Source organism: Schistocerca serialis, chromosome 1 (assembly GCF_023864345.2).
Source record: "Schistocerca serialis cubense isolate TAMUIC-IGC-003099 chromosome 1, iqSchSeri2.2, whole genome shotgun sequence".
Lineage (NCBI taxonomy): Eukaryota > Metazoa > Arthropoda > Insecta > Orthoptera > Acrididae > Schistocerca > Schistocerca serialis.
The window spans coordinates 461,061,258-461,085,637 of record NC_064638.1 but is presented as its reverse complement, the minus strand read 5'-3'; the positions used below and the strand labels follow the sequence as shown (position 1 = coordinate 461,085,637).

The 24,380-nt window shown below is 38.9% G+C and overlaps 1 protein-coding gene across 10 annotated transcripts in view; it reads right to left on the bottom strand.

The window, feature by feature from the left end:
- The window catches only part of LOC126473268 (nucleolar transcription factor 1-A-like), a 216,924-nt gene that overhangs the window by 4,699 nt on the left and 187,845 nt on the right, over positions 1-24,380 (bottom strand). For all 10 annotated transcript variants that reach the window (XM_050100231.1, XM_050100256.1, XM_050100272.1 and 7 more), the window contains one exon: positions 23,296-23,479. In XM_050100231.1, coding sequence (XP_049956188.1) covers positions 23,296-23,479 — 184 coding nt within the window. The remainder of the gene's footprint in view (positions 1-23,295; positions 23,480-24,380) is intronic.

Sequence of the window (24,380 nt, the reverse complement as noted above, 5' to 3'; positions counted from 1 at the left end):
TGCATGATGGGGCCTGGAACAAAGTCGATGTTCTAACTCATCCCAGGGGTGTTCCACTGGGTTCACGCTGTGCCTCACTGCCTTCCATTTACCGCTTTATTATATGGTGCATTATCATGCTGATACAATCATTGTCTCTGGATTGTTCTTATGCTGTACACAGCACAGAATGCTGTAAAATGTGTTCATATTCTTCTGCATTCAGCACTTTCTTAAACGCTATTAGGAGAACTGCTTCCTAACCATGAAAAACACCCCATATTGTAACACCATCACCATTGAGTATCACAGTTGGTACTACCACATGATGGCAGGTAACTTTTTCCATTCGCTGAAACTTTTGATTGGATTGCAACTGAGGAAAGTATGACTCATCACTCCACATCACTAGTTTCCAGTCATCCACTGTTCAGTGGTGTCACTTTTTACATCACCTTAAGCGTCATTTATCACTGACTACAGAAATTTGTGGTTCATGAGGGGCTGCTCGAACATTGGACTCCCCATTCATTTTAACTCACAATGCACAGTCATTGTGTTAGCTGGACTCTAAAAACTCTTGAGTGATTCCTTCCCCTGATCTCATGTAGTTTCTTACAACCACTCTCCACAGTGCTCAACAGTCCCTGTCCATTGGTACATGAGGTCTACTTGGTCTTAGTTTAACTGTGGTTGTTCCTTTGTGGTTCTATTTAATAATCACGTCACCAACCATAGTCTTTGGCAGCTTTAGTAGGGTTGTAATATTCCCGACGGATCTGTTATGCATCTGCTGACCTGTCCACATTTGAAGTCACCTTACTCTCCTGACTAACCCATTCTGCTGTTACTGTTTCCCTGCAGAAAAAACTATACTCCCCGACTCCTTTTATACTGGGGTTCTATTTCTCATGACATCTACATCCACATCTATACTCTGCAAACCACCATGAAGTGCATCGCAGAAGGTACGCCCCACTGTACCAGTTACTATGGTTTCTTCCCATTCCATTCTTATATGGATTGTGGGAAGCAGGATTGTCTGAATGCCTCTGTGCGTGCCGCAATTATTCTAATCTTATCCTCACCATCCCTATGTGGGCAATACATAGGGGCTAGTAATATATTCCTGCAGTCAGCCTTTAAAACCGGTTCTTGAAACTTAACTAACAGACTTTCTTGGGGTAGTTTATGTCTATCTTCAAGAGTCTGCCAGTTCACTTTCTTCAGTATGTCTGTGACTCTCTCACATGGGTCAAACAAACCTGTGACCATTTGTGCTATTGTTCTCTGTACATGTTCAGTAACCCCTGTTAGTCCTATATGGTATGGACCAATATTCTACAACCGGCCACACAAGTGATTTGTAAGCAATCTCCTTTGTAGACTGATTGCACTTCCCCAGTATTCTAACAATAAACTAAAGGCTACCAGCTGCTTTATCTAGTGGTTAACTCTGCATTATATTCAAATGAGGGGAAAAGCAGCAATCAAGAACATAAAAAGCACACAATAAATCATACGGAAAAAGGGAAGCATTACCACTATATCGTCCTTTACTGCACTGTAAATTGAATATTCATGTAGAGAACTAAAGTTCCTAATACAGATGCCTTCATTTGTGTGTCTTGAAGGTACTCGTCCGAGCCTTCTGACCATGAAATGGCTACCTTTCAGAAAGAATTACCAAAATGCCAAAGCAGCAGTGCTTCTCAGCAATATAAACCAATACCCAAATGTTTCCTTTAGCAAACCAATTCAAGAGTCACTGTTGACATTCATGTGCCATTCTACCTAATGGCTTCCCTTTAGGAATGGCAATACTGGACCATTCAGTGGAAAAAAAATCACACTGGAATCTTTTTTATGATATTCAAAGTGTACTATAACATCCATCAATTATTTAAATAAGACTCTGGCAGCCAAATTACCATCTTCCTGGTAACAGAATATTTCAAAAAAATTCCATCCACTTCCGTAACACTACATGAATGAACACAGAAACTTGGGGCATATTTTAGCACACACTTAGGGTATGAAATATATATTGAAAAAATCTAATTTTACTAGGCTTTATTGTTTATATGCTTGCACCTACAAACTTTGGGCACTTTTTACAATTACGTTAGGAAGCAAAGTTTTCATTTACTGATCATAAATATTCAATGCATCCTTCACCAGATGCACAAGAAATGTCCTGACATCAGTCAAAGTTGTCTCATACATTTCTGAGAATGTCCGGGTGTTACTGCATTCACTACTGTTGCTATGCAGTGTCACAGTTTACCCGAAGCTGTTGAAAGGGGAGGTGCAAAGACATAGCTTCCTTTTAAAGTATCCCCATGAGATGGTGACCTTGGGAACCAATGGTACAATGCAAGATCCATATGCTACTTCCAACCAGTCCACTGTTGAGACAGCTCATTGTTAAAAATGCTGTTACTAGGAATGAGTGAGCAAAGGTGCTCTGGCCTGCTGAAAAATGAGATTTTTCAATGTGTTTTTGTAACTGTGTAAAAAGCCAAACAGTTCCTGTAAGTGTGTCTCCTCCAAAAAAAATAAGGGCTGTAAATCTTTTCTTGGGAAATGGTACAAAACACGCGAGCCTCTCTCATGCTAGACTATGGTCTATAGCTGCTCTGTTCTCCATATTTTCATGTTGTGATTGTTCATTTTTCAACTTAAACGGAAAAATCACTGAACACTAAATGTGAAAAAAAATTATCTTCCTTCCATATCCAGAATGAATTAAGAAAACTAAATGTTGCTGTTTACTGCTATCGTGAAGGGTTCACAGCAATTCAGTTTGAAACACAAGTGTCAGTGCACTACTTACATAGCTCTGTTGAAAGCATTTACACCTTGAATAAGAACTTGTGGATTTCCTCTTACAAAACAAGAAGTGTCCTATAACTGCTCGCAACATCACTGAATTCTTTGAGCTGTAGGAGATACAGTGCTATATTATATCAGTCGCTCAGTCATAAGAGATCTGGATCTGCTGGAACTGAGAATGTGAAAAACCTTTGTTGCTGTGTTGTCATCATGTCAACTCAGTGCACAATGAATAATAGCGGAACAAGGGACTGAGATGGCTGCACTAGGGACTAAGCTGGCTGCACCAGGAAGACTCCTGCCAGCAACCACATGAACTGCTGGCTTGCAGCTGGCACTGAGGTGAACTTTTAATACTGATGTGTTTGTTCATATATATTTCGAGTTTCTATCTCCAGTCTTGTAGAAAACATATTCTTGTGAAATTGAATGAATCTATTTTAAAAGACACTGCCACACCATTATTTTACAAACACACTTGGAATCAATGTGAAATTTCCCTAGATAATACTGTTCTAAAAGCCACTAAGTATCACATCACCTACATGAGAACTCGTCTGAAGTACTTAACATTTGTATAAGGCTTTGCAATTTTCTGATTATTTTCTAGCCTTGCATACCGTCCAGTCAATAAAGAAAATCTGGGAGAAATATTGTGTAGTTGCTGATTTTTGTAAACTGGTAGGAGGGAGTGTCATGAACAAGATATCAAAAATCCTGACTGTGTGTGTGTGTGTGTGTGTGTGTGTGAAGGTGGAAGCATTTAAAGGTCACCTTTTTATGCTTTTCCTGAACAACTCAAAAACTGCGGCTTCTACAGAAACATTTATCAGTACAAAATTAAACTAAATTAAATTTTGTAAAACAAACTTCTCTTTCATTTTTTTCTCTATGACTAATAGTTTCCATGCTGCAGGGGATTGAAAAATCACAGAGTATTAAAATAGTGTTTTAATAGTGTAAAGTGAATGTTTATTGTCAAATGAAGTGTGTTAAGAACAAAAATTGAATGAAGCTTCCTGGCAGATTAAAACTGTGTGCTGGACCGAGATTCAAACTCGGGACCTTTGCCTTTCTGGAAGTATTAAATGTATCTATCCCATTTACGTGTGGTAGAACCCTATTAAGAGACAAATTGTGTTCTAGGTGTGCGATGGATCGTTGCATGGGCAGGTGGTGTAGGGGGAGATGCATGAGGGAAGGCAGGTCACTGGATTGAGGTCATGCAATTCCCTCCTTTGTAGGTCCGCAAACAAAAGAATGAGCAGGTGAGTCTTCACTCTCCCTAGCTCACAATTTCTCAAAAAGCAACTATGGGGTGTTTCACAAAGCTATACTGACCCTTCTACAGCTGGCCTTATGAACTACTGGCAACGCATTGTGCAGGGGTGTTTATTTTCCACTAATTGTGTTAACATTACATGGAATACAGGAAATGCTAACACAAGTAACACATACAGACAGAATCTGCATAAATCTCTGCATGGTGTTCTACACTAGTAAGAGAGACACTGATCCTTAGCCATACTGCAGCTATAGAATTCTTCTAGGAAAGGCAACTTCCCTCACCAAGAACGTAGCTAGATTTTTAGTCTGCAAGCAGACTATACTTCATCAGCATTTCCTATCCAGTTTTCTCATATAAGTACACAAAATAAATTCAATGAGATCATGTTTATGTAGTGGAATCATTTTCAGTTTATTGGGCGAGTACTTATTTGCAGTTGTTAAGTTAGCTATTATATAAAAAAAGGTCCACAGCTGGAGCTGTCGACTGTCTACTATATGGAACGGTCTGTCCCAAGTGTAACATGATAACACTGTCAACGAGGTCTGTTCAAAAAATTCTGGAACATTCGTGATTTCACACCAATGGTGTGTTGGAGCATGATGAAGTTGGCATAGCTGCAAAGTTGGCATAGCTGCACACATCTGTGTTTAATGTGTAACTTCCAGAAGTTTCATTGTTGTCAAATTAGCTATTATGTAAACAAAGCTGTTACTTATTGTTCAGTGCTGTATTGAGTAGAATGTTGTGTCACACAGTTTCCAAATTTCAAGATGGCAGAGTTGGAGTAGAAAAGCATCTGCATTAAATTTTGCATGAAACTGAAGGAAACCTTTACAGAGACACACCAAATGATGCAGCAAGCCTACAGTGATGAGTGCTTAAGCCATACTATGTGTTACGAAAGTTTCACATGGTTTAAAAATGGCCAGATGGAAGTTAAAGATGAACCTCATCCAGAAAGCCCTTCAATGTCTCCCGGCAACACTCACATCAGGAATATCAATGAAACTTTGCTTGCCTATTGATGACTGACCATCTGAGAGGGTTGTAGATGAATGTAACATTTCAGTTGGACTGTGTCATGAAAGCCTGAGACAGAATCTCGGAATGCATCATGTTGTACCAATCTCGTCCCACGGCTAATGAATCAAGACCAGAAAGACCTTCGCCTCATAATTTATGAAGAGCTTTTGGATTGGCAAATGAGGATGAGATGATCCTTAAGAGAATCATAACTGGTGATGAGACATGGGTCTACAATTACAACGTTGAAAGCAAGGTTCAGGTTTCACAATAGGTTGGGATAGGTTCACCAAGACCAAAAAAGCTCTTCAGGTCAGGTAAAATGTCAAAACAATGCCGATAGTTTTCTTTAACTCTGAAGGATTTGTTCATCATGAATTCACACCATAGGGACAAACTGTCAATCGATGGCACTCTCAGGACATGTTGCGATGTCTGCGAGAAAATGTGAGAAGGAAACAACTTCAAATGTGACCAGACAATTCATTGTTGACACCACACTCGTATCTTTGTTTGTGCATGACTATTGCACAAAAAAAATGAAATTACTGTGATGCCTCCTCCTCTGTACTCCAGACCTGGCCCCTGTAGACTTTTTTTTATTTCCAAAGTTGATACCCCTTTGAAAGGATGAAGATTTGCAATGACAGACGAGATAAAGGAAAATTTGTTGACAGCACTTCACGTGATCCAGTGCGAGATATACCAAGACTGCTTTAGAAAGTGGTAATAGCACTGGGAATATTGTACCAACTGTGGAGGAGAGTATTTAGGAGACTATGTACAATAAGTAAAAGGTAAGCATAGATAAATTTTGTGGACAAAGTTCTGGAATTTTCTGAACAGACCTTGTATTCAATGAAGTTCATTTCACAGTCTGGACTATCAATGGCTGGAACATTTTTCACAACATGATGGATATCAAATGCACTATCCCAGCCTCCGCCTAAGACTTCCCTATTTCTAACAGGAGCTTAAATTGGCTCCCTCTGCAATAGAAGTATGTCATCCATGTGTTATGAAACTTCATATATATCAACATAAGTTGTAGTGCCCCAAAATTGAAAGTAGTGTGAGTGGTATATGTATGTGGCATTACATATGTAAGTCACCTCAACTTATTATCGAAGTGTCAATTTCGACTTAAAAAAAAAGGGGGGGGGGTGTTAATTTTATTTGTATTTGCTTCTGAAAATGTTGTCAAAATTATGTTGTAGAAAGAGAATATGCAGTGGAGCCTGTTGCAGCCAGAGATGTCACGCGACCGTGACGATAGCAGCAGTGTGGCGCGCGGCAAAGATATCGACTGATGCGCAGCTGGCCGCTATTAAAGAGGAATGAAAGCATCTAATAATGAAAGTTGTGATAAAGAGACAATTAACATCACATGTTTGTTTGTTCAAAAATTCTGGTTCTTGGTTTTGTCCCTTGTTTCAAGAGGAGTTACCACTGAGATCTCGTGTAGAAAGTTACATTTGCGGCATCAGGGAGTTAGTCACTATTGAGGTCACGGGGTAACGTCAGTCAGTTCGTGGCACTTGGGAAGTGTAAGCCTATTTGGAGTTGGCGCTCAAGTGATTTAATGTCGGATTTGGGCTTCTAAAGTTATTAGTTGAACCCGTGATGGGGTTATGGCCTATATGGGAAGTTATATGTAATTATTGCGCGAGCTGTATTGTTCGTAATCGGTAGTGGGACGTGCGATGATATTTGGAGTTTGCTTTAAAAGAGTAACTCATTGTGAGACATGCTAAGAGATGGGTTTTTCTCACGTTTTCATGTGATTAGTGATAGTGTAAAGTTTGGTCAAGCTAACCTTAGGGTTACTTGCAATCAGGCGTTCCTTACCTCATGCTAAGGGGAGGTTCTTTTCAATCTTGATTGTGTGTATTTGGTATCGCCTTCACGCAAGGACTTTGTGAGTGATTGGTTTAATAAGGGTAAATGTAGTAACCAAAACCAACCGCGGGAACGCCTTGGGCTGCGGATTGGAGATGCCAGGCGGGGAAGCCGCCGGCGGTGGAGCACATGGACGAGTCGGACGACAGACCAACGACAACCGACAACAACCAACAAAGACCGACACAACAAGGAAGAGATAAACAACGGAGGCTTATAGAAACCACAACACCAAACACCCCCCATGAACCATGGACCTTGCCGTTGGTGGGGAGGCTTGCGTGCCTCAGCGATACAGATAGCCGTACCGTAGGTGCAACCACAACGGAGGGGTATCTGCTGAGAGGCCAGACAAACGTGTGGTTCCTGAAGAGGGGCAGCAGCCTTTTCAGTAGTTGCAAGGGCAACAGTCTGGATGATTGACTGATCTGGCCTTGTAACAATAACCAAAACGGCCTTGCTGTGCTGGTACTGCGAACGGCTGAAAGCAAGGGGAAACTACAGCCGTAATTTTTCCCGAGGGCATGCAGCTTTACTGTATGATTACATGATGATGGCGTCCTCTTGGGTAAAATATTCCGGAGGTAAAATAGTCCCCCATTCGGATCTCCGGGCGGGGACTACTCAAGAGGATGTCGTTATCAGGAGAAACAAAACTGACGTTCTACGGATCGGAGCGTGGAATGTCAGATCCCTTAATCGGGCAGGTAGGTTAGAAAATTTAAAAAGGGAAATGGATAGGTTGAAGTTAGATATAGTGGGAATTAGTGAAGTTCGGTGGCAGGAGGAACAAGACTTCTGGTCAGGTGACTACAGGGTTATAAACACAAAATCAAATAGGGGTAATGCAGGAGTAGGTTTAATAATGAATAGGAAAATAGGAATGCGGGTAAGCTACTACAAACAGCATAGTGAACGCATTATTATGGCCAAGATAGATACGAAGCCCACACCTACTACAGTAGTACAAGTTTATATGCAAACTAGATCTGCAGATGACGAAGAAATTGAAGAAATGTATGATGAAATAAAAGAAATTATTCAGATTGTGAAGGGAGACGAAAATTTAATAGTCGTGGGTGACTGGAATTCGAGTGTAGGAAAAGGGAGAGAAGGAAACATAGTAGGTGAATATGGATTGGGGGACAGAAATGAAAGAGGAAGCCGCCTGGTCGAATTTTGCACAGAGCACAACATAATCATAACTAACACATGGTTTAAGAATCATGAAAGAAGGTTGTATACATGGAAGAACCCTGGAGATACTAAAAGGTATCAGATAGATTATATAATGGTAAGACAGAGATTTAGGAAACAGGTTTTAAATTGTAAGACATTTCCAGGGGCAGATGTGGACTCTGACCACAATCTATTGGTTATGACCTGTAGATTAAAACTGAAGAAACTGCAAAAAGGTGGGAATTTAAGGAGATGGGACCTGGATAAACTAAAAGAACCAGAGGTGGTACAGAGATTCAGGGAGAGCATAAGGGAGCAATTGACAGGAATGGGGGAAATAAATACAGTAGAAGAAGAATGGGTAGCTTTGAGGGATGAAGTAGTGAAGGCAGCAGAGGATCAAGTGGGCAAAAAGACGAGGGCTAGTAGAAATCCTTGGGTAACAGAAGAAATATTGAATTTAATTGATGAAAGGAGAAAATATAAAAATGCAGTAAGTGAAACAGGCAAAAAGGAATACAAACGTCTCAAAAATGAGATCGACAGGAAGTGCAAAATGGCTAAGCAGGGATGGCTAGAGGGCAAATGTAAGGATGTAGAGGCCTATCTCACTAGGGGTAAGATAGATACCGCCTACAGGAAAATTAAAGAGACCTTTGGAGATAAGAGAACGACTTGTATGAATATCAAGAGCTCAGATGGAAACCCAGTTCTAAGCAAAGAAGGGAAAGCAGAAAGGTGGAAGGAGTATATAGAGGGTCTATACAAGGGCGATGTACTTGAGGACAATATTATGGAGATGGAAGAGGATGTAGATGAAGATGAAATGGGAGATATGATACTGCGTGAAGAGTTTGACAGAGCACTGGAAGACCTGAGTCGAAACAAGGCCCCCGGAGTAGACAATATTCCATTGGAACTACTGACGGCCGTGGGAGAGCCAGTCCTGACAAAACTCTACCATCTGGTGAGCAAGATGTATGAAACAGGCGAAATACCCTCAGACTTCAAGAAGAATATAATAATTCCAATCCCAAAGAAAGCAGGTGTTGACAGATGTGAAAATTACCGAACTATCAGCTTAATAAGTCACAGCTGCAAAATACTAACATGAATTCTTTACAGACGAATGGAAAAACTAGTAGAAGCCAACCTCGGGGAAGATCAGTTTGGATTCCGTAGAAACACTGGAACACGTGAGGCAATACTGACCTTACGACTTATCTTAGAAGAAAGATTAAGGAAAGGCAAACCTACATTTCTAGCATTTGTAGACTTAGAGAAAGCTTTTGACAATGTTGACTGGAATACTCTCTTTCAAATTCTAAAGGTGGCAGGGGTAAAATACAGGGAGCAAAAGGCTATTTACAATTTGTACAGAAACCAGATGGCAGTTATAAGAGTCGAGGGACATGAAAGGGAAGCAGTGGTTGGGAAGGGAGTAAGACAGGGTTGTAGCCTCTCCCCGATGTTGTTCAATCTGTATATTGAGCAAGCAGTAAAGGAAACAAAAGAAAAATTCGGAGTAGGTATTAAAATTCATGGAGAAGAAATAAAAACTTTGAGGTTCGCCGATGACATTGTAATTCTGTCAGAGACAGCAAAGGACTTGGAAGGGCAGTTGAATGGAATGGACAGTGTCTTGAAAGGAGGATATAAGATGAACATCAACAAAAGCAAAACGAGGATAATGGAATGTAGTCTAATTAAGTCGGGTGATGCTGAGGGAATTAGATTAGGAAATGAGGCACTTAAAGTAGTAAAGGAGTTTTGCTATTTGGGGAGCAAAATAACTGATGATGGTCGAAGTAGAGAGGATATAAAATGTAGGCTGGCAATGGCAAGGAAAGCGTTTCTGAAGAAGAGAAATTTGTTAACATCCAGTATTGATTTAAGTGTCAGGAAGTCATTTCTGAAAGTATTCGTATGGAGTGTAGCCATGTATGGAAGTGAAACATGGACGATAACTAGTTTGGACAAGAAGAGAATAGAAGCTTTCGAAATGTGGTGCTACAGAAGAATGCTGAAGATTAGATGGGTAGATCACATAACTAATGAGGAAGTATTGAATAGGATTGGGGAGAAGAGAAGTTTGTGGCACAACTTGACCAGAAGAAGGGATCGCTTGGTAGGACATATTCTGAGGCATCAAGGGATCACCAATTTAGTATTGGAGGGCAGCGTGGAGGGTAAAAATCGTAGAGGGAGACCAAGAGATGAATACACTAAGCAGATTCAGAAGGATGTGGGTTGCAGTAGGTACTGGGAGATGAAAAGGCTTGCACAGGATAGAGTAGCATGGAGGGCTGCATCAAACCAGTCTCAGGACTGAAGACCACAACAACAACAACAACAACAACAACAACAACACCAAACACCAACAGTAAATCCACTCGTAACCAGAGTCAGGCAAACGTCAACAACGAGCAACGACCAGAACGCAGTACCGCCGAGATATAGACGCAATCCAGAGCGAGTACCAGACTGACTGGACTAGGGCAGAGCGGGTCCCTATATACGAAACTAGAGGGAGTGGCTATTGGCCGCTGTCTGCACGTGGCGTAGCTGCGCGAGAGCCGCTGCGCGGAATAGCCACCACGGACGCGGAGCTCTCTATGGGCTGACCACGTCCATTTGTTCTGGCGCGTGTTCGACTCCCGCAGCGGGAGGTACTAGAGTAAGCACAAAGGTACATGTGCCGTTGCCACTTCTATAATAAGGATTTGCTAAAGCTTTGGCGTGAGTATGCGACTGTATTGGTTGTAATTGTGGGGGAAGTCCTAAGGCAATAGAATCCCCGGCTTAAAGAACTCTCAAATTGAAGTGCGGCCTGTGATTGTCGTGTAATTATTGTGAGATCGGACATCCTAGTTTGATTAATGTAAACGGGAGAACCAATCTGTGTCAGATACTTTGTGACACGCGCGAATTGGTGTAATAGTAATTTTCCATCTGACAAAACTGACAGAACCAAGACCTATTAACTGAGTAGAGCACGATAATTGTCTCTTTGAAATTGTGAGTGCTGAATGTTTTAAATTTGGTATAGAGGGTCCGCGTATGTCAATGCCTGAAGAGGGAGAGATTTGCTTTGATGTGAGTGAATATTAATGCTACTTTAAAGTGGCGGTGACGCTTAGGTATTTTGTTTCTTTTTTTTTACTAGCTTCTGCTTAGTGGGGAAGTAGTTTACCACCAGTACTCACGCCTGACGAAACTTTGCGGGGACATTGAAAATTAAGTAATACTTGATAAAGTAAAAATTGGTGTCTCGTGTTGTCATTTCTCCCCATATCTTGAAAATATAACAGAATCTTGGAATCTAAAAAAAAATTTTAAAAAAATTATACAATAATAATAAAATAAAATAGTTCAATAAATAAATAAATAAATAAATAATAAAAAAGTTAAATATTAAAGTGAAACATAAATCACACTGAGAGTTTGTTACGATAATTGTGTAAAGTTCGGCTTAAAGTATGTGAAAGAGGTTTTGGTCTGATGGTTTACGCGATAAAAAGTGGAAAAGTTAAGTTATGGGGAATTAATAAACTATAAAGGTTGTAGCATAAACCATTATCATTGATAGAGTGCAAATAGCATTATCCATTGTGTGTGTTCATAAAAAGAAATAAGCAAGCATAGAGCTGCAGTGTAGTGACTGTATAGGATTAATAATCTCCGACTAGCAACGATTCAGTGTAATTATATCACTGGCATGCTCTTACGAAAATGAAACTAACTGAAACTGGTAGCTAAGAAAGTTCAGTCTAGATTGATTGCTTCAGTGGGGTTCTATCAAAAGGAACGCTTAAACTCCACGTTGGACAGTTTTCAAGCTGGGAAAAAGATAAGATAAATCCAAGGTATCAGTGTTGGAGTGTTGGTTTATATAAGTAAGGTTTCCGATCACGCTGCTGTGAAGTGTGGCACATCACAGTGAGTTGAGTTTAATTGACTTAAGTAGCGCATCCTAATCAGACTAGTAGTTTCTGTTTGATTCCATTGACTAGTAGATTACTTTTGGTGTTAGCTTGCTGGTCGAACCTGTAAAATCTTGTGATAGTGAGATGCGTTAACTAAAAGTTCCAATCGGGAGCTAACACTAGCCGATAAAACCACAACCTATTTGTACTAGTGGTGGTCCAGTTGTATCTTCGCCGGTAGCTATTGTGCGAGTGGTAAGCATTTGGTTAAACTTTCCATCCTCACAACTACTTGCAGATAGCTGATATAGTACACGGCGTTGCGGAACTCTATGGTGTCGCTACGCGTTTTAATACACTTGTCATCTCTGTGTATCAGCGCCATCCCACCCAGGTTTGACACACTGATAAATAGTAGTCACTTTAGCAGGTGTTGTTGGCTAGCACAGCAAATATAATTTAGCAGACACACCACCACCGAGGAGCAGTACAAAGTCCGATTTTTTTAATACGCATACTGTACTTTCCAGCAGCCTTATGTAATGTTTTCATGTTTTTAAACATTTCCAGTAGTGTTTGTATTTTCAAAATTTCTTGTTTATTGATTTAGTTCTTGTGCATGTGGCACTCACAATGCAGATTATGTGATTCCCCTACTAATCACGTACTGTGTGATGGGGCTACACCAGTCTTAGTGTAATGGATTTGTATTCAGGAGGACTGGGGTTTATTATCCATCCGGCCAGCCTGACTTGGGTTTTCCATAGTTTCCTCAAGTTGCTAACGTGAATGCTGGGATGATACCCTTGATTAGACCATGACCAATTTCCTGCCCTATCCTCGCCTAGTCCTATGCTACTTTGTTAATGTTTTATTTATTATTTCTATAACATTTCTAACATGTCTGAAACTACTGTACTATGGATGAAGAAGTAAATAAAATAAACGAACACAATTAATGGCGATGGAAGTGCAGCAATTTTCTGGTCCGTCATTAATTGACCACTAAGTGACTATCGCACAATTACAAGACTTAACAATACACTGTAAATGACCTTAACAGAGCCAATCTGTTTTCTACCAACAGCAATAGATCACTGACAACATCACACTTAAAAGTTACGCATGTGACGAAGCAAGCTGGGATATTTTTACTTCCCCTCTTATTTTGCCATCTGCCTCCTTAAAATTCATTTTTTCAATTTTAACTAATTACCATTAACATAGGTGAATATTATTTGCATTTCCATAAAAGAGAAAGGCTGGCCCCAAGTTTTAAAGAATATAACACTAGATCTAATTTCGTGATTAGTTTTATGTATGTAATTGTTTTTCTAATTTATTTTGACTATTCCTAGTTAGTATCTTTTATTATAGGGCAAAATCAATAATTGTTTCATAACTTAAATTCTATTGTTGACTTACAAACAAATATAAATCCTGTACTAATTATAAACATTTGGAGGAACAACTAACAGTAATCTTAAAGGATCTATCTGGCTCTATTCGAAAACATGTTAGCAAAGCCAGCCCTTAATTAATCCCAAAATAAAAATGGTTCAAATGGCTCTGAGCACTATAACTTCTCAAGTCATCAGTCCCCTAGAACTTAGAACTACTTAAACCTAACTAACCTAAGGACATCACACACATCCATGTCCGAGGCAGGATTCGAACCTGCGACCATAGTGGTTGCGCGGTTCCAGACTGTAGCGTCTAGAACCGCTCGGCCACTCCGGCCGGCAATTCCAAAGTAATTAACAGTTTCGTCAAAAGTATTGTTTGCGTAACTGTGTATGTTAATTTCATGATTTAGACAAATAATTCGACCTAACTCGTGCAGTAGAAGAAACTGTTAAAAAGAACCAATTTTTCGATGTATTTAGTTAATCAAATGAGTTAAGTTTTAATTGTAATTTCTGTAAATTAAACATCAAAAAATGTGAAATTTCGGTACCTATTATTGTGATGATACGTAAGGGCCTGATTTTTGGTCATGAGACAGTCATTCCACGGTCGAGTTTCAGACGAGAAACCTGTTTTGGTTAGAACAACAACAATACATCGACTTAACAGTGAAATAAGTGTTACACCAATAGGCCGTATGTGTAAAAACAATGACATTGTCTGTTTCCATATCTGCCTGTTTATTATTCAAGAACTGTGAACTTTGTGGTTAGGTTTTTACTCCTCGTAGATGTACATCAGGAAACTATTGTAGCAGTATGTGGATGTTCGCCTGCAACCTATTAATGAGGCGTATCGAAAGATAAACAGTAGTGCAATGGCCAAATAACTGTATGTTACTGAGGGGTCGTGAACAGTGAAATTAAAGTACTGTGAAACGCAACTGTGCACCTGTCGGCTACATTATTTACAGTAGTTACTGTCGGAATTACAAACCCCATTTTTCAGCCAGCACAGCAATGCAGTATGTCGGCACCGAGGATAACAAATGAAATAAATAATGGAGGTGAACCGCTACAAGAACTTGTCACCCACTGTTAATTGGAATGTATTTTACATAAATGCTCACTTAACAACTGCAAATAAGTACTCACATAATAAACCAAAAATAACTCTGCTATATAAACACGAGCTCAGTTAAGTGTCTACTTAGATGGAGTTGTGCACAGGAAATGTTGGGGAGGTTAGTCCTTTTTTAAACTGAAAAGCAAGCAGCACTCATGATGGTAGATGACTTTCACGAAAGAACACTCCAATTGCCGTACAGGATGACAAAGACTCAATTTCCCCATTATTTTTAGTAACTCATATATTTATTCAACACACTGCATGGAATATATAAACCCTCTAACACACTTTGTGGAAAATACCCCCCCCCCCCCCCCCTCTAGAGTGTCTGTCCACCACTATTTCATAAGGGGAGTTGAGAAAGAGTCAGTATAGCTTTGTGAAATCCCTGTAGTTGCTTTTTGTGACATAGTACGAAATAGAGTGAGTGAGGTCTCACCCGCTCCTTCTCCAGTTCGCACATCTACAAAGGAGAGTAATGAATGACAACATTCTGGCAACCTGACTTCCCTTACTTGTCTGTTTTCCAACACCTCGCCCCCACCCACTCCCTCCCCTTTTCTGACCTCTCATACATACCTCTCCTAATACCCTGCACTTAGATGTGGTACACAATTTAATATTTGTTCTCGACTCATTCCACGTAATAGTAAACATTAATTTTATACCATTAAAACACTACTTTTATTACTGTGGTGCATAAGTTTGTAATGTTTTTGTTTTGAAAGTTGAGTTGATATTCCGGCTACCATGGATTTATTTATAGACTGTCATTTATTTATAGTTTATTGTTACTATTTGAGTTTACATACTGTCATTTTGTCATATGGAGATAGTAAGTGGAGCTGTGGACGCTAGATAATGAGGATCATTTTGACATTAGTGACTCTCCACGTTCAGGAAGACTTTTGGGATTTGACGAAGATCATTTGAACACACTAATCCACAATGATCTACGCCAGTGTACTCAAGAACTGGCAAACATGATGAACTATTGATCATTCCAACATCGTGCAACATCTGCATGCAATGGGGAAGATTCAAAAATTGACTGTATGAGTACTCGTGCTCTAAGTCAAAATCACAAAACTCAGTGGGTGGCCAATATGTGCATCTCTGCTTGCTCGTCATCAACTGACTCATCAACAACACTGACCATTCATATCCTGTATCATTACTGGTCTCAATAAATGGTGCCTTAATGTTAACATAAGGAAAAGAAAGGAATGGTTTAGTCCAAACAAAGCAGCAACTCCCAGTACACAGATCTGCATGTATCCACAAAAGATATGCATCCGATGGAACACTGATGGTGTGGCGTACTGTGAATTCCTTCCCTGAGGTATAACCATCACTGCCGACATTTATTGTCAACAACTGAGGCATCCTGAAGATGCAATCCATGGACAATAATCAGAAGACTGTGTGAAATTATGCTACTCCACAACAACACCAGCCCATATTCCTCTAAACTGACAAAAAACATGATGCAGGAGTTGGGTTGGGAACTCATTCTGCACCCTCCTTATTCATCTGATTTTGCCCCACCAGATTTTCGCCTTTTCTGTTCTATATTGAATTACCTTCAAGGAACTTCCTTTCTTGATGAAAATGCACTCCAAACATGGCTTGAAGAGTTCTTCATCTCCTTCACCTCAAAATCACGTGATTTTTCCAGTTGCAGAATCGAACAGTCATGCCACCATTGGCAGACTGTTGCAAATAGTGAAGGAGAATGTATTATTGATGACTGAAGTTTCTTATGTATATATGTTGTGTTTATCTAACTTGTGGAAAATGCTACAAACTTATGCACCAACTCAATAATAATAAATTTTTTTTAGGAAATTTAATGTAGTTCAATTTTGTACTGGGAAACATTTTTGCCAGAAGCCAACGTTTTCAAGTTATTACAGAAAAACATAAAAAAGTGACCTTTAAATGCCCCTCCACAGCCATGCTCATGTCCCACCGGTGAGAAATTTTAGTATATTGTTCGTAACACTCTGCCTTACACTGCACAAAAATTTGCAATTACTCGACTTTTTTTGTCATCACTGACTAGGCTAATATGTACCTGATGAACTACAGATGAGGTTTACCCTTCCATGTGTGGTAAGTATGTTACCCTCTGTTCTGCACTAGATGCAGCTTGCAAAACAGCATATGCTGACAAATGCTTTACCTGTGAAAATTCATCTCTGCTGCTATCAGTATCGCAGCTGTAGGATGGACATTTGATATATTTTCGCTCGTTTTGTGTTTATGAAGTTTTATTCACTTATTACTGAGCTTAAGGTCTTTGGAGGATATATGTGTCTGTACAGATATGAAGTTTAGTAACACTGTACAAAATTACTATGCTGATTGATGAATTTCTCTGACTTTTCATGGGAAGTGAGAGCAAATAAATCTATTTATGATGACTGTGGAAAACAACAATGTAGGAGAAGATAGATTGCTACTTACAGTAAAGAAGGCACATTACGTTGCAGACAGGCAAGATTAAAAGATACTCACATATAGCACTGGCCACAGCCTTTGTCAATAAACCAGGGTGTATACGTGGACGAGGAAAAAAAATTCCCGGATTTCCCGGTTAAAAATACACTTTCTCCCAGATGAAAATACACTTTTTCCATGGTAAGTAACAGTATACTTTTCCTCGGAATTGTAAAACTTATCAATCCTTTAAATGGTTGTGGTTTTATACACCGGCGTAGAATTTTAGAATTTCCCGGCACTTAAGAAAGCGAAACTCAGAGGAAAAACCACGTTTTGGAAAAATGTCTGATGTGCAGCAAAATGTACACTGCATGTTTTCGTATTGCACGAAAGTATAAATTCGAATTCCACCAAACACCGCATGTTAGTTTCCAAAGGATTGAAATAGAGACTGCGATGCGCTTTTGTAAACCAGTCGTAGCTCATGTCAAGAGATCTCGCCAGCCAATGACAGAGGATATTCAGAGCATATGATACGTGATGTAGTCAGCCAACAGCAACATCACTGTTAAGTGGCGCGAACACACAAATAGGAAAAGGTAATGGTTTAAATTAATATATATAGTGTTGCTACAAAAAAAGAAAAGCTTTTACGTATAATATTGGTATCTAAGATTAATAAGCTGCAAGAGAAGTTAAGCTTTCACACATAATATTGATCTTTTTTGCGCATGTTACACTTTAAGATACATCACACAAATGTGTCAGTAAAATTTTTAACAACGACATAAATGTCTGATCTTCTGAGCTCGAAAATATTCTAAACGGTCGTCCTCAAGGATTTGATTTTTGAATGACAGTCAAACGCTCTGCGATTTAAGAAATTCATCAGACATTCATCTTGCGTAAAAGGAAATTCTGTTTGAAAGTAACGCTTTTCAAACAACCATTCGGAATATTTTCCCGCGACCTGTTAGAAATAGATTCGTTTCAGCAGTTGCCAGAGAGCACCAGACAACAGGTGTTGCCGCGCTTGCGCACCTACGATGATGCAAGAAGCCCGTACGTGCAAAACATTAAAAGATCTCATATTGTGTCATAAAAAAAAAAAAAAAAAAAAAAAAAAAAAAAAAAAAAAAAAAAAAAAAAAAACAAGACATTAGAGGATACTCCAGGACCATGAGAATTTTGTGAGCCATACTAAAATGCATAATTCGGCTTAAAGTGCACGTTCGTACGTCCAGATTCAGATGTACATTTTCTTGGAGTACCAGTACTGTATTATTTCATGTTTGGTTCTTTACTATAGCATAATGCCATACGTGCTAGAAGATGAAAACGTGCACTTGAAATGCAGCGAACAGTTAAAACTAGCCAATAGAGCGGAATTAAACACTTTGTTTCAAATAAATTGACTGCCTCAGCAGAAAAGATTAATAAAAGTCAAATTTCTTTAACAAACAATAACTTCATTTAACAACAATAACTTCATTGTTCTGCAAGGCGATTAACACCTGACTGTCAGAAAGGTGGCAACAAAATAAAATCTGAAATTAATAACATTTCAGCCTACAAAAATGGTTCAAATGGCTCTGAGTACTATGGGACTTAACTTCTGTGGTCATCAGTCCCCTAGAACTTAGAACTACTGAAACCTAACTAACCTAAGGACATCACACACATCCATGCCCGAAGCAGGTTTTGAACCTGCAACTGTAGTGGTCGCGCGGTTCCAGACTGAAGCGCCTAGAACCGCTGGGCCACTTCGGCTGGCATTTCAGCCTTCCGTAATTATGTGAATGTATTTTAATTCACTTGATAGCTCCCGGCCACAGAAATCCGTTTTGTTTTCGTTTGACGTGAGAGCAATAAACGAAGAGGAAACAGCAAAATCACTTAACGTAAACACGGGTCACGTGGAGGCCACCCACCTCCTCACTACAACTCAGACTGCTGTGTGCATCAGGTCTGCATCTACGATATTTCCGAACTGGGGTAATATTAGACAATGGTGCTACCCCACCCTCGAGCGTTTGAGGTAGGACGCCAAAAATTTAAAAAATCAACTTTTCAAAAATACCTTAATTTTGTAGCGCACATCTTTCTGGAGAGGGAACGTAAGACATGTTATTTGGTCTCAAGTGTGCCAAAGTGCAGTGCTGCGCCTCTTCACACAGCATTCTTCTATCGCACGTCTCTGTATTTCGCTCTGTGGAACTGAAACGTGCCATATTTTGTAAAGGAGCCATCGAACTATATTCAGGACAGTGGAAATTGAAATGTCCTGTGGTGCCTCTCCTGCTCCCAGTTGGCCGGTTTGACAGCCTGCCCCTCTTAAAAAGAATCTCGCAATTAATACTGGATGGGATTATTTGTAACCGGCAAAATAAGAACTCTTCAGAAATCTGCAGTCTTTACTGCCAATTAGCTAGTAACTTGCTGTTATGTGTGACATAAAATTAAATATAGGATACATAAAACGAGTAAAGACAAGAGACAAGCAAGACAGTACATATTTCTTCAATTCGTAAGTCCTAGCTTTTTTCCTATGTAATCTTGCCACCACTTTATGTGGCGTACTTTCTTTTCTGGGAAAGACTCTATTACCTCATCGAAGTTTGTCAACGTTTTGCTACATGAAAAAATGAAATGTCGTTGTCTACTACTACAAAAGCTGTTAATACAAACTGTACCCAAGACTGGTGTGGTTTCTCGATCTGGTTACGTGTATTTTGTCACTGTCTGCTAGATAAAATGAAAGAGGCCTGCCTAATATTGGATCAATTGTTACACACATCAAATAAACGAGACTGTTTTGACACAAATGGTCATTTTTATAACACGGCGGAATATAATTCACGAAGTAACAATATCAAATGATATTAGGCCTGCTAAGAGCAAAAAGTTTTATGTTAGGAAATAGTTCCACATTTCACTCATATTCTCTAGATTCTGAAGCTTGAGATCGAAAAGTAGGAGTACAAAATTTTTATATAGATTTGGAATCATCATATTCTTTCGTAATTTGTGTGAGTCCATTTCTTCTCCTTCCTCATTCTAACAAACAATCTTGTCATCACTAATTCTGTAACTATTCCTGCTAGTGTCAAAACTTATTCTCTGGTTAACTTCACTAACCCTGCCACAATCACCGCTTTAGTTATCCCGCATTTATTCTCCAGTTAGGCGTTATAACGTGTTCGTACAATGCGTTTTCCGCGGTACTCCCAGAATAGAACTTTAGCGGCTGCTAGCTGGGGACTGTATAACTGGCCCTTAGTAGTGTAGTGGTCTGGCCAAAGATTTTCTGTCAAAATTTAACTTTCTTGGATACACGGAGAAGACAATACGTAATCTTTGTTGCCTGTTATTCCTGTTAGTCATTTATTTCCACTCTGGTAGTCTGAATCTATGGAATTCGCTAGTAATTATAACAATGCTGATAATTTACAAACCCAGTCAACCGCATAAAAAGCGATTGGCATTCACCCGTTTGACTTTATTCCACTCAACCCGTATAGACCCGTCCCCTTTTGTCTGCAGGAAAGTTAATTCTAGATGCGACGGGGATTCCCCTGGTAGAGACATCATGTACACTATGAACGCATTCAAAAATCAACTTATGATTCATTCAGAAATCAACTTAGAATTTGTTCAAAAACCAACAGGGATGCGTTCAAAATCATATGAGTAACTGATAGACCAAATTGCACTGGATGCCAGGTGCTTTGTGAAAAAAAGGTCTTTTTCCTCAATAATATGAATTATTATTACATTCCATGTAATGATGCAGCTCCAGCCTGCAATACCATTCCGCTATGGGTTGAGAACTTTCGTGAGACCTGTTTTATATTGAGTCGAAGAATGTGTGATTGTGATTTTAACATAAGATGAAGCTCATTTTTTCCTACATGGTAGAGGTATCAAACAAAACTGCCGTTATTGGTTCTGGAACAACCCTCATCAACTGCACCAGCACCCACTGCACTGCGACACAAGTTACAGTGTGGGCTAGATTAGGGAAATCTGGTGTCATAGTGCATTATTTCTATGAAGAAAATGGGAGAGCCATCACTGCAAGTCTGAGTGGTTTTTGACTATGTTGCATGAATTTCTGGTTATGGAACTTCATCACCTTGGTATAAATCTTAGAAATGTTTGGTTTCAGTAAGATGCTGTAACAGCTCCAAGTTTGAATATGTGTACGGCCAAAGTAAGGAATTTGTTTCCATGGAAAGTGATATCCAACAGAAGAGTTGTTGACTGGTTGCCCCACTCTGAGGTTTCCTCAAGAACAAAGTGTATATCAATAAGCCACGTACTGTGCTTCAGTTAAAGGATGATACTGAGAGAGACACTTGTGTTACATGCCAAAACATGTTGGAGAGAGTGATGACAAACTTCACACAGAGGGACAAAGAGTGTGCCGAAAAACCGAGTCTTAAAGGACATTATCCTTCACAAATTATTAACTTCTGTCAACATTAATGTATATGATGTAAACTGCTGTTCAGTGTGTATTTTAGGAAATATAAGAAGTTGCTACATCTTAAAATGTCACTTTGTACTGCAAATTCAAAAAACATCAGATAATTGTGTGTTACAATACAAGACTACAAACATTTTTGGGCTCTCTTTTTTTTTCATTATTTTTGAGAGGAAATAAAGTTCTATACCAAAAATTGTCATGCAAGTTGAGGAAAAAAACTCTTGTGAAAAATGTAACAACACAAACAAAACTACGTAGTGTGAAGTAATAAGAAGCAAACAATAGAGACAATAAAATGACTTGGTCAGAAAATCCAAATTCATACATCGAGTCATCATTTGAGCAGCATCACACAAAATAATCAATACATGTAATTTAAAAAAAAAAAATTACAAGTGTTTGTCACTAAACAATGATGGTCTATTAAATCTGTAAGTTTCATGTTTACTTTTTTTCAGTCTTTTCACGAGTTCTGTATTAACTAAGTAATCTGTTGTACAGATAGGGTGTAGTGTCTTCCAATACAGGGATAAGTCACACTGCAGGAGCTGTCAGAGGTATTCATAAGTTACCAGTTACGAGCAAAACTGTGTTGGTTCATTCTGTTTTTAATTCTGTTTAATCTGAATTACAGTTACAGCTGTAGGATATTATTCTCAATTTAAAGCCTCAAGTTTGTTGGCATTTACATTTGATGGGAAGCTTGGATGGTTTTCAAAATTGAAGGATCTGAAGGTAAGACATCTTAAAGAATCAGTCTTTTTTAATTTATTAAATAAAAGCAGCTTGAAGGTAGATTAATACTGCCTGTCCTGATGTTACGGATGCTCCATTTGTTCACTACTGGAAGAGAGATTATAGTAAGAAATTGAAAACTGTTTGTAGGCACACGGAGACTTAATAGGTATTCAGAAACTTGATGAAAATGAACCCCCAATACACAAGAGCTACTTTTTAAATAATTAAAAATCTTTAAAAAATCACTCTAGCCTTTATGAATGATGATGACTATAAACAACAGAAATATGATGTATTGCTTGATGCCAAGTCCGCCATCAGCAATGGGGGGAACCTCTGACAAAACCAGCCACTTGTGCTGGTGAAATGTCAGAAACATCAATAAACATCAGCTGAAGAAACTGAGATGAAAGCCAACAGGTAATATGTCAGCAAATGACCACCAGAGCCTCAACAATTCTGAACAGAAACATTTTCAAACTGTCAATGACGTTTTGAATTATAGAGAGGTAATGTGCACTTCTTGTACAGAAACTCCATACCATACATTTCGGCCATTAACAAGCTGAATTATAGGATGACACAAGAGTTCATTTGCTCTTTATTGATCCTTAAAGCCTGTAGTTTGTGAGAAAGTATCACAAATAATACCATATAATAGAGAACATTCTTAAATCAATGCTACAGAGGTTATTTTACTGATGTGTCAATGTTGTATCCTTCTAATTGTTCCTGAAGACTGATTGATTCCTTTTAAGATATACAGTTAAAAATATTTCCCCCCTTTCTTCTTTAACTTCAAACTTTAGTCTAATTATATATTAGATTATCTTTATAGCATACAGTCTTTAATTCATAACAGAAAATTATAACCACATTCACGCAGAGCATCCTGAGGCAATATTATACAATAATTTCTGTGGTCGCATACTGTTAAAGAGAACATGGATTATTACCTTAAGAAATTTTTCATAATCTTTTATGTATTTCTGCTTGATATCATTGAGCTTCTTTCGATGTTTTTCCTTGTCAGCTGCTGGGAGCATCTGCCAATACCGAGGAGCTTCTTTCTCACGATTTTCCAAAGGGATGTGAGAAGCATCAGCCATAAAGCCCTTTAGGAATAACTGGTATGCATTCCTTTGGGGTAAAAAGTATTGGTATAAGTAAGTCGGTAGCAACCAACTGTGCAAAGTGAAACATTGCTACACAACACTGGGTGCACAAGAAATGATCAAGAAAATTTGTTTTCAGTGTCATGCAATATAATTCCTAGCCCATAGACATATGCAATCACCTACATAATAACTTATTACTATTATTATTATTATTATTAATAGTAGTAGTAAAGCAAACATAATTTTTGTTTATTACAATTGTAATATGGCTTAGATCAACTATCTTTTTGTTAGTTCCTTGCAATTTACAGTTGATATTGTTCTTCTGGAACACACACGGTAACACTTTCATTAAAATTAGAACATTTCATTTATAATGTCAGTTATTTGCTTCTCTCCAATCATGCAGCATTTTCTGACTTATGCAAGATAACCTCTTAATTTCTGAAGAATGTAAAATATTTTCTAAGTTCTATGCCTGTGGTCCAAGAAACATACCAGATACTGGTATTTTATTCGCAGCCCGTGCAGACATCCTTGGGGCTTTATCTGAGATCACACTTATTTGTTTGATGCATACTGATAACCCAATGCTCATCTCATGAAGAAAATTTAGTGGCCACAGAGAAACCTGGAAAGGTCCACCACAGACAGTGATGAATATCTATGGAATCAGTGTGTTCCCCTCATCACAGTCCCTAAAGTCAACAAATCTTCTCCTTGAAAACTAAAGGTCAGTGCCAGGTGAGAGTGAGATATCCCCTCGGTCTACAGATCTCACCAGGTATTTTTATCACATAATTTGTATTTTGTAATGTATATTAAGGAGATTGTAATATCATGTACCACACCTATTACACCACTTGAGATAACTGGGATAACAGCAGAGAACATGGACCACAGATGTTGTCTGATGCCAAAGC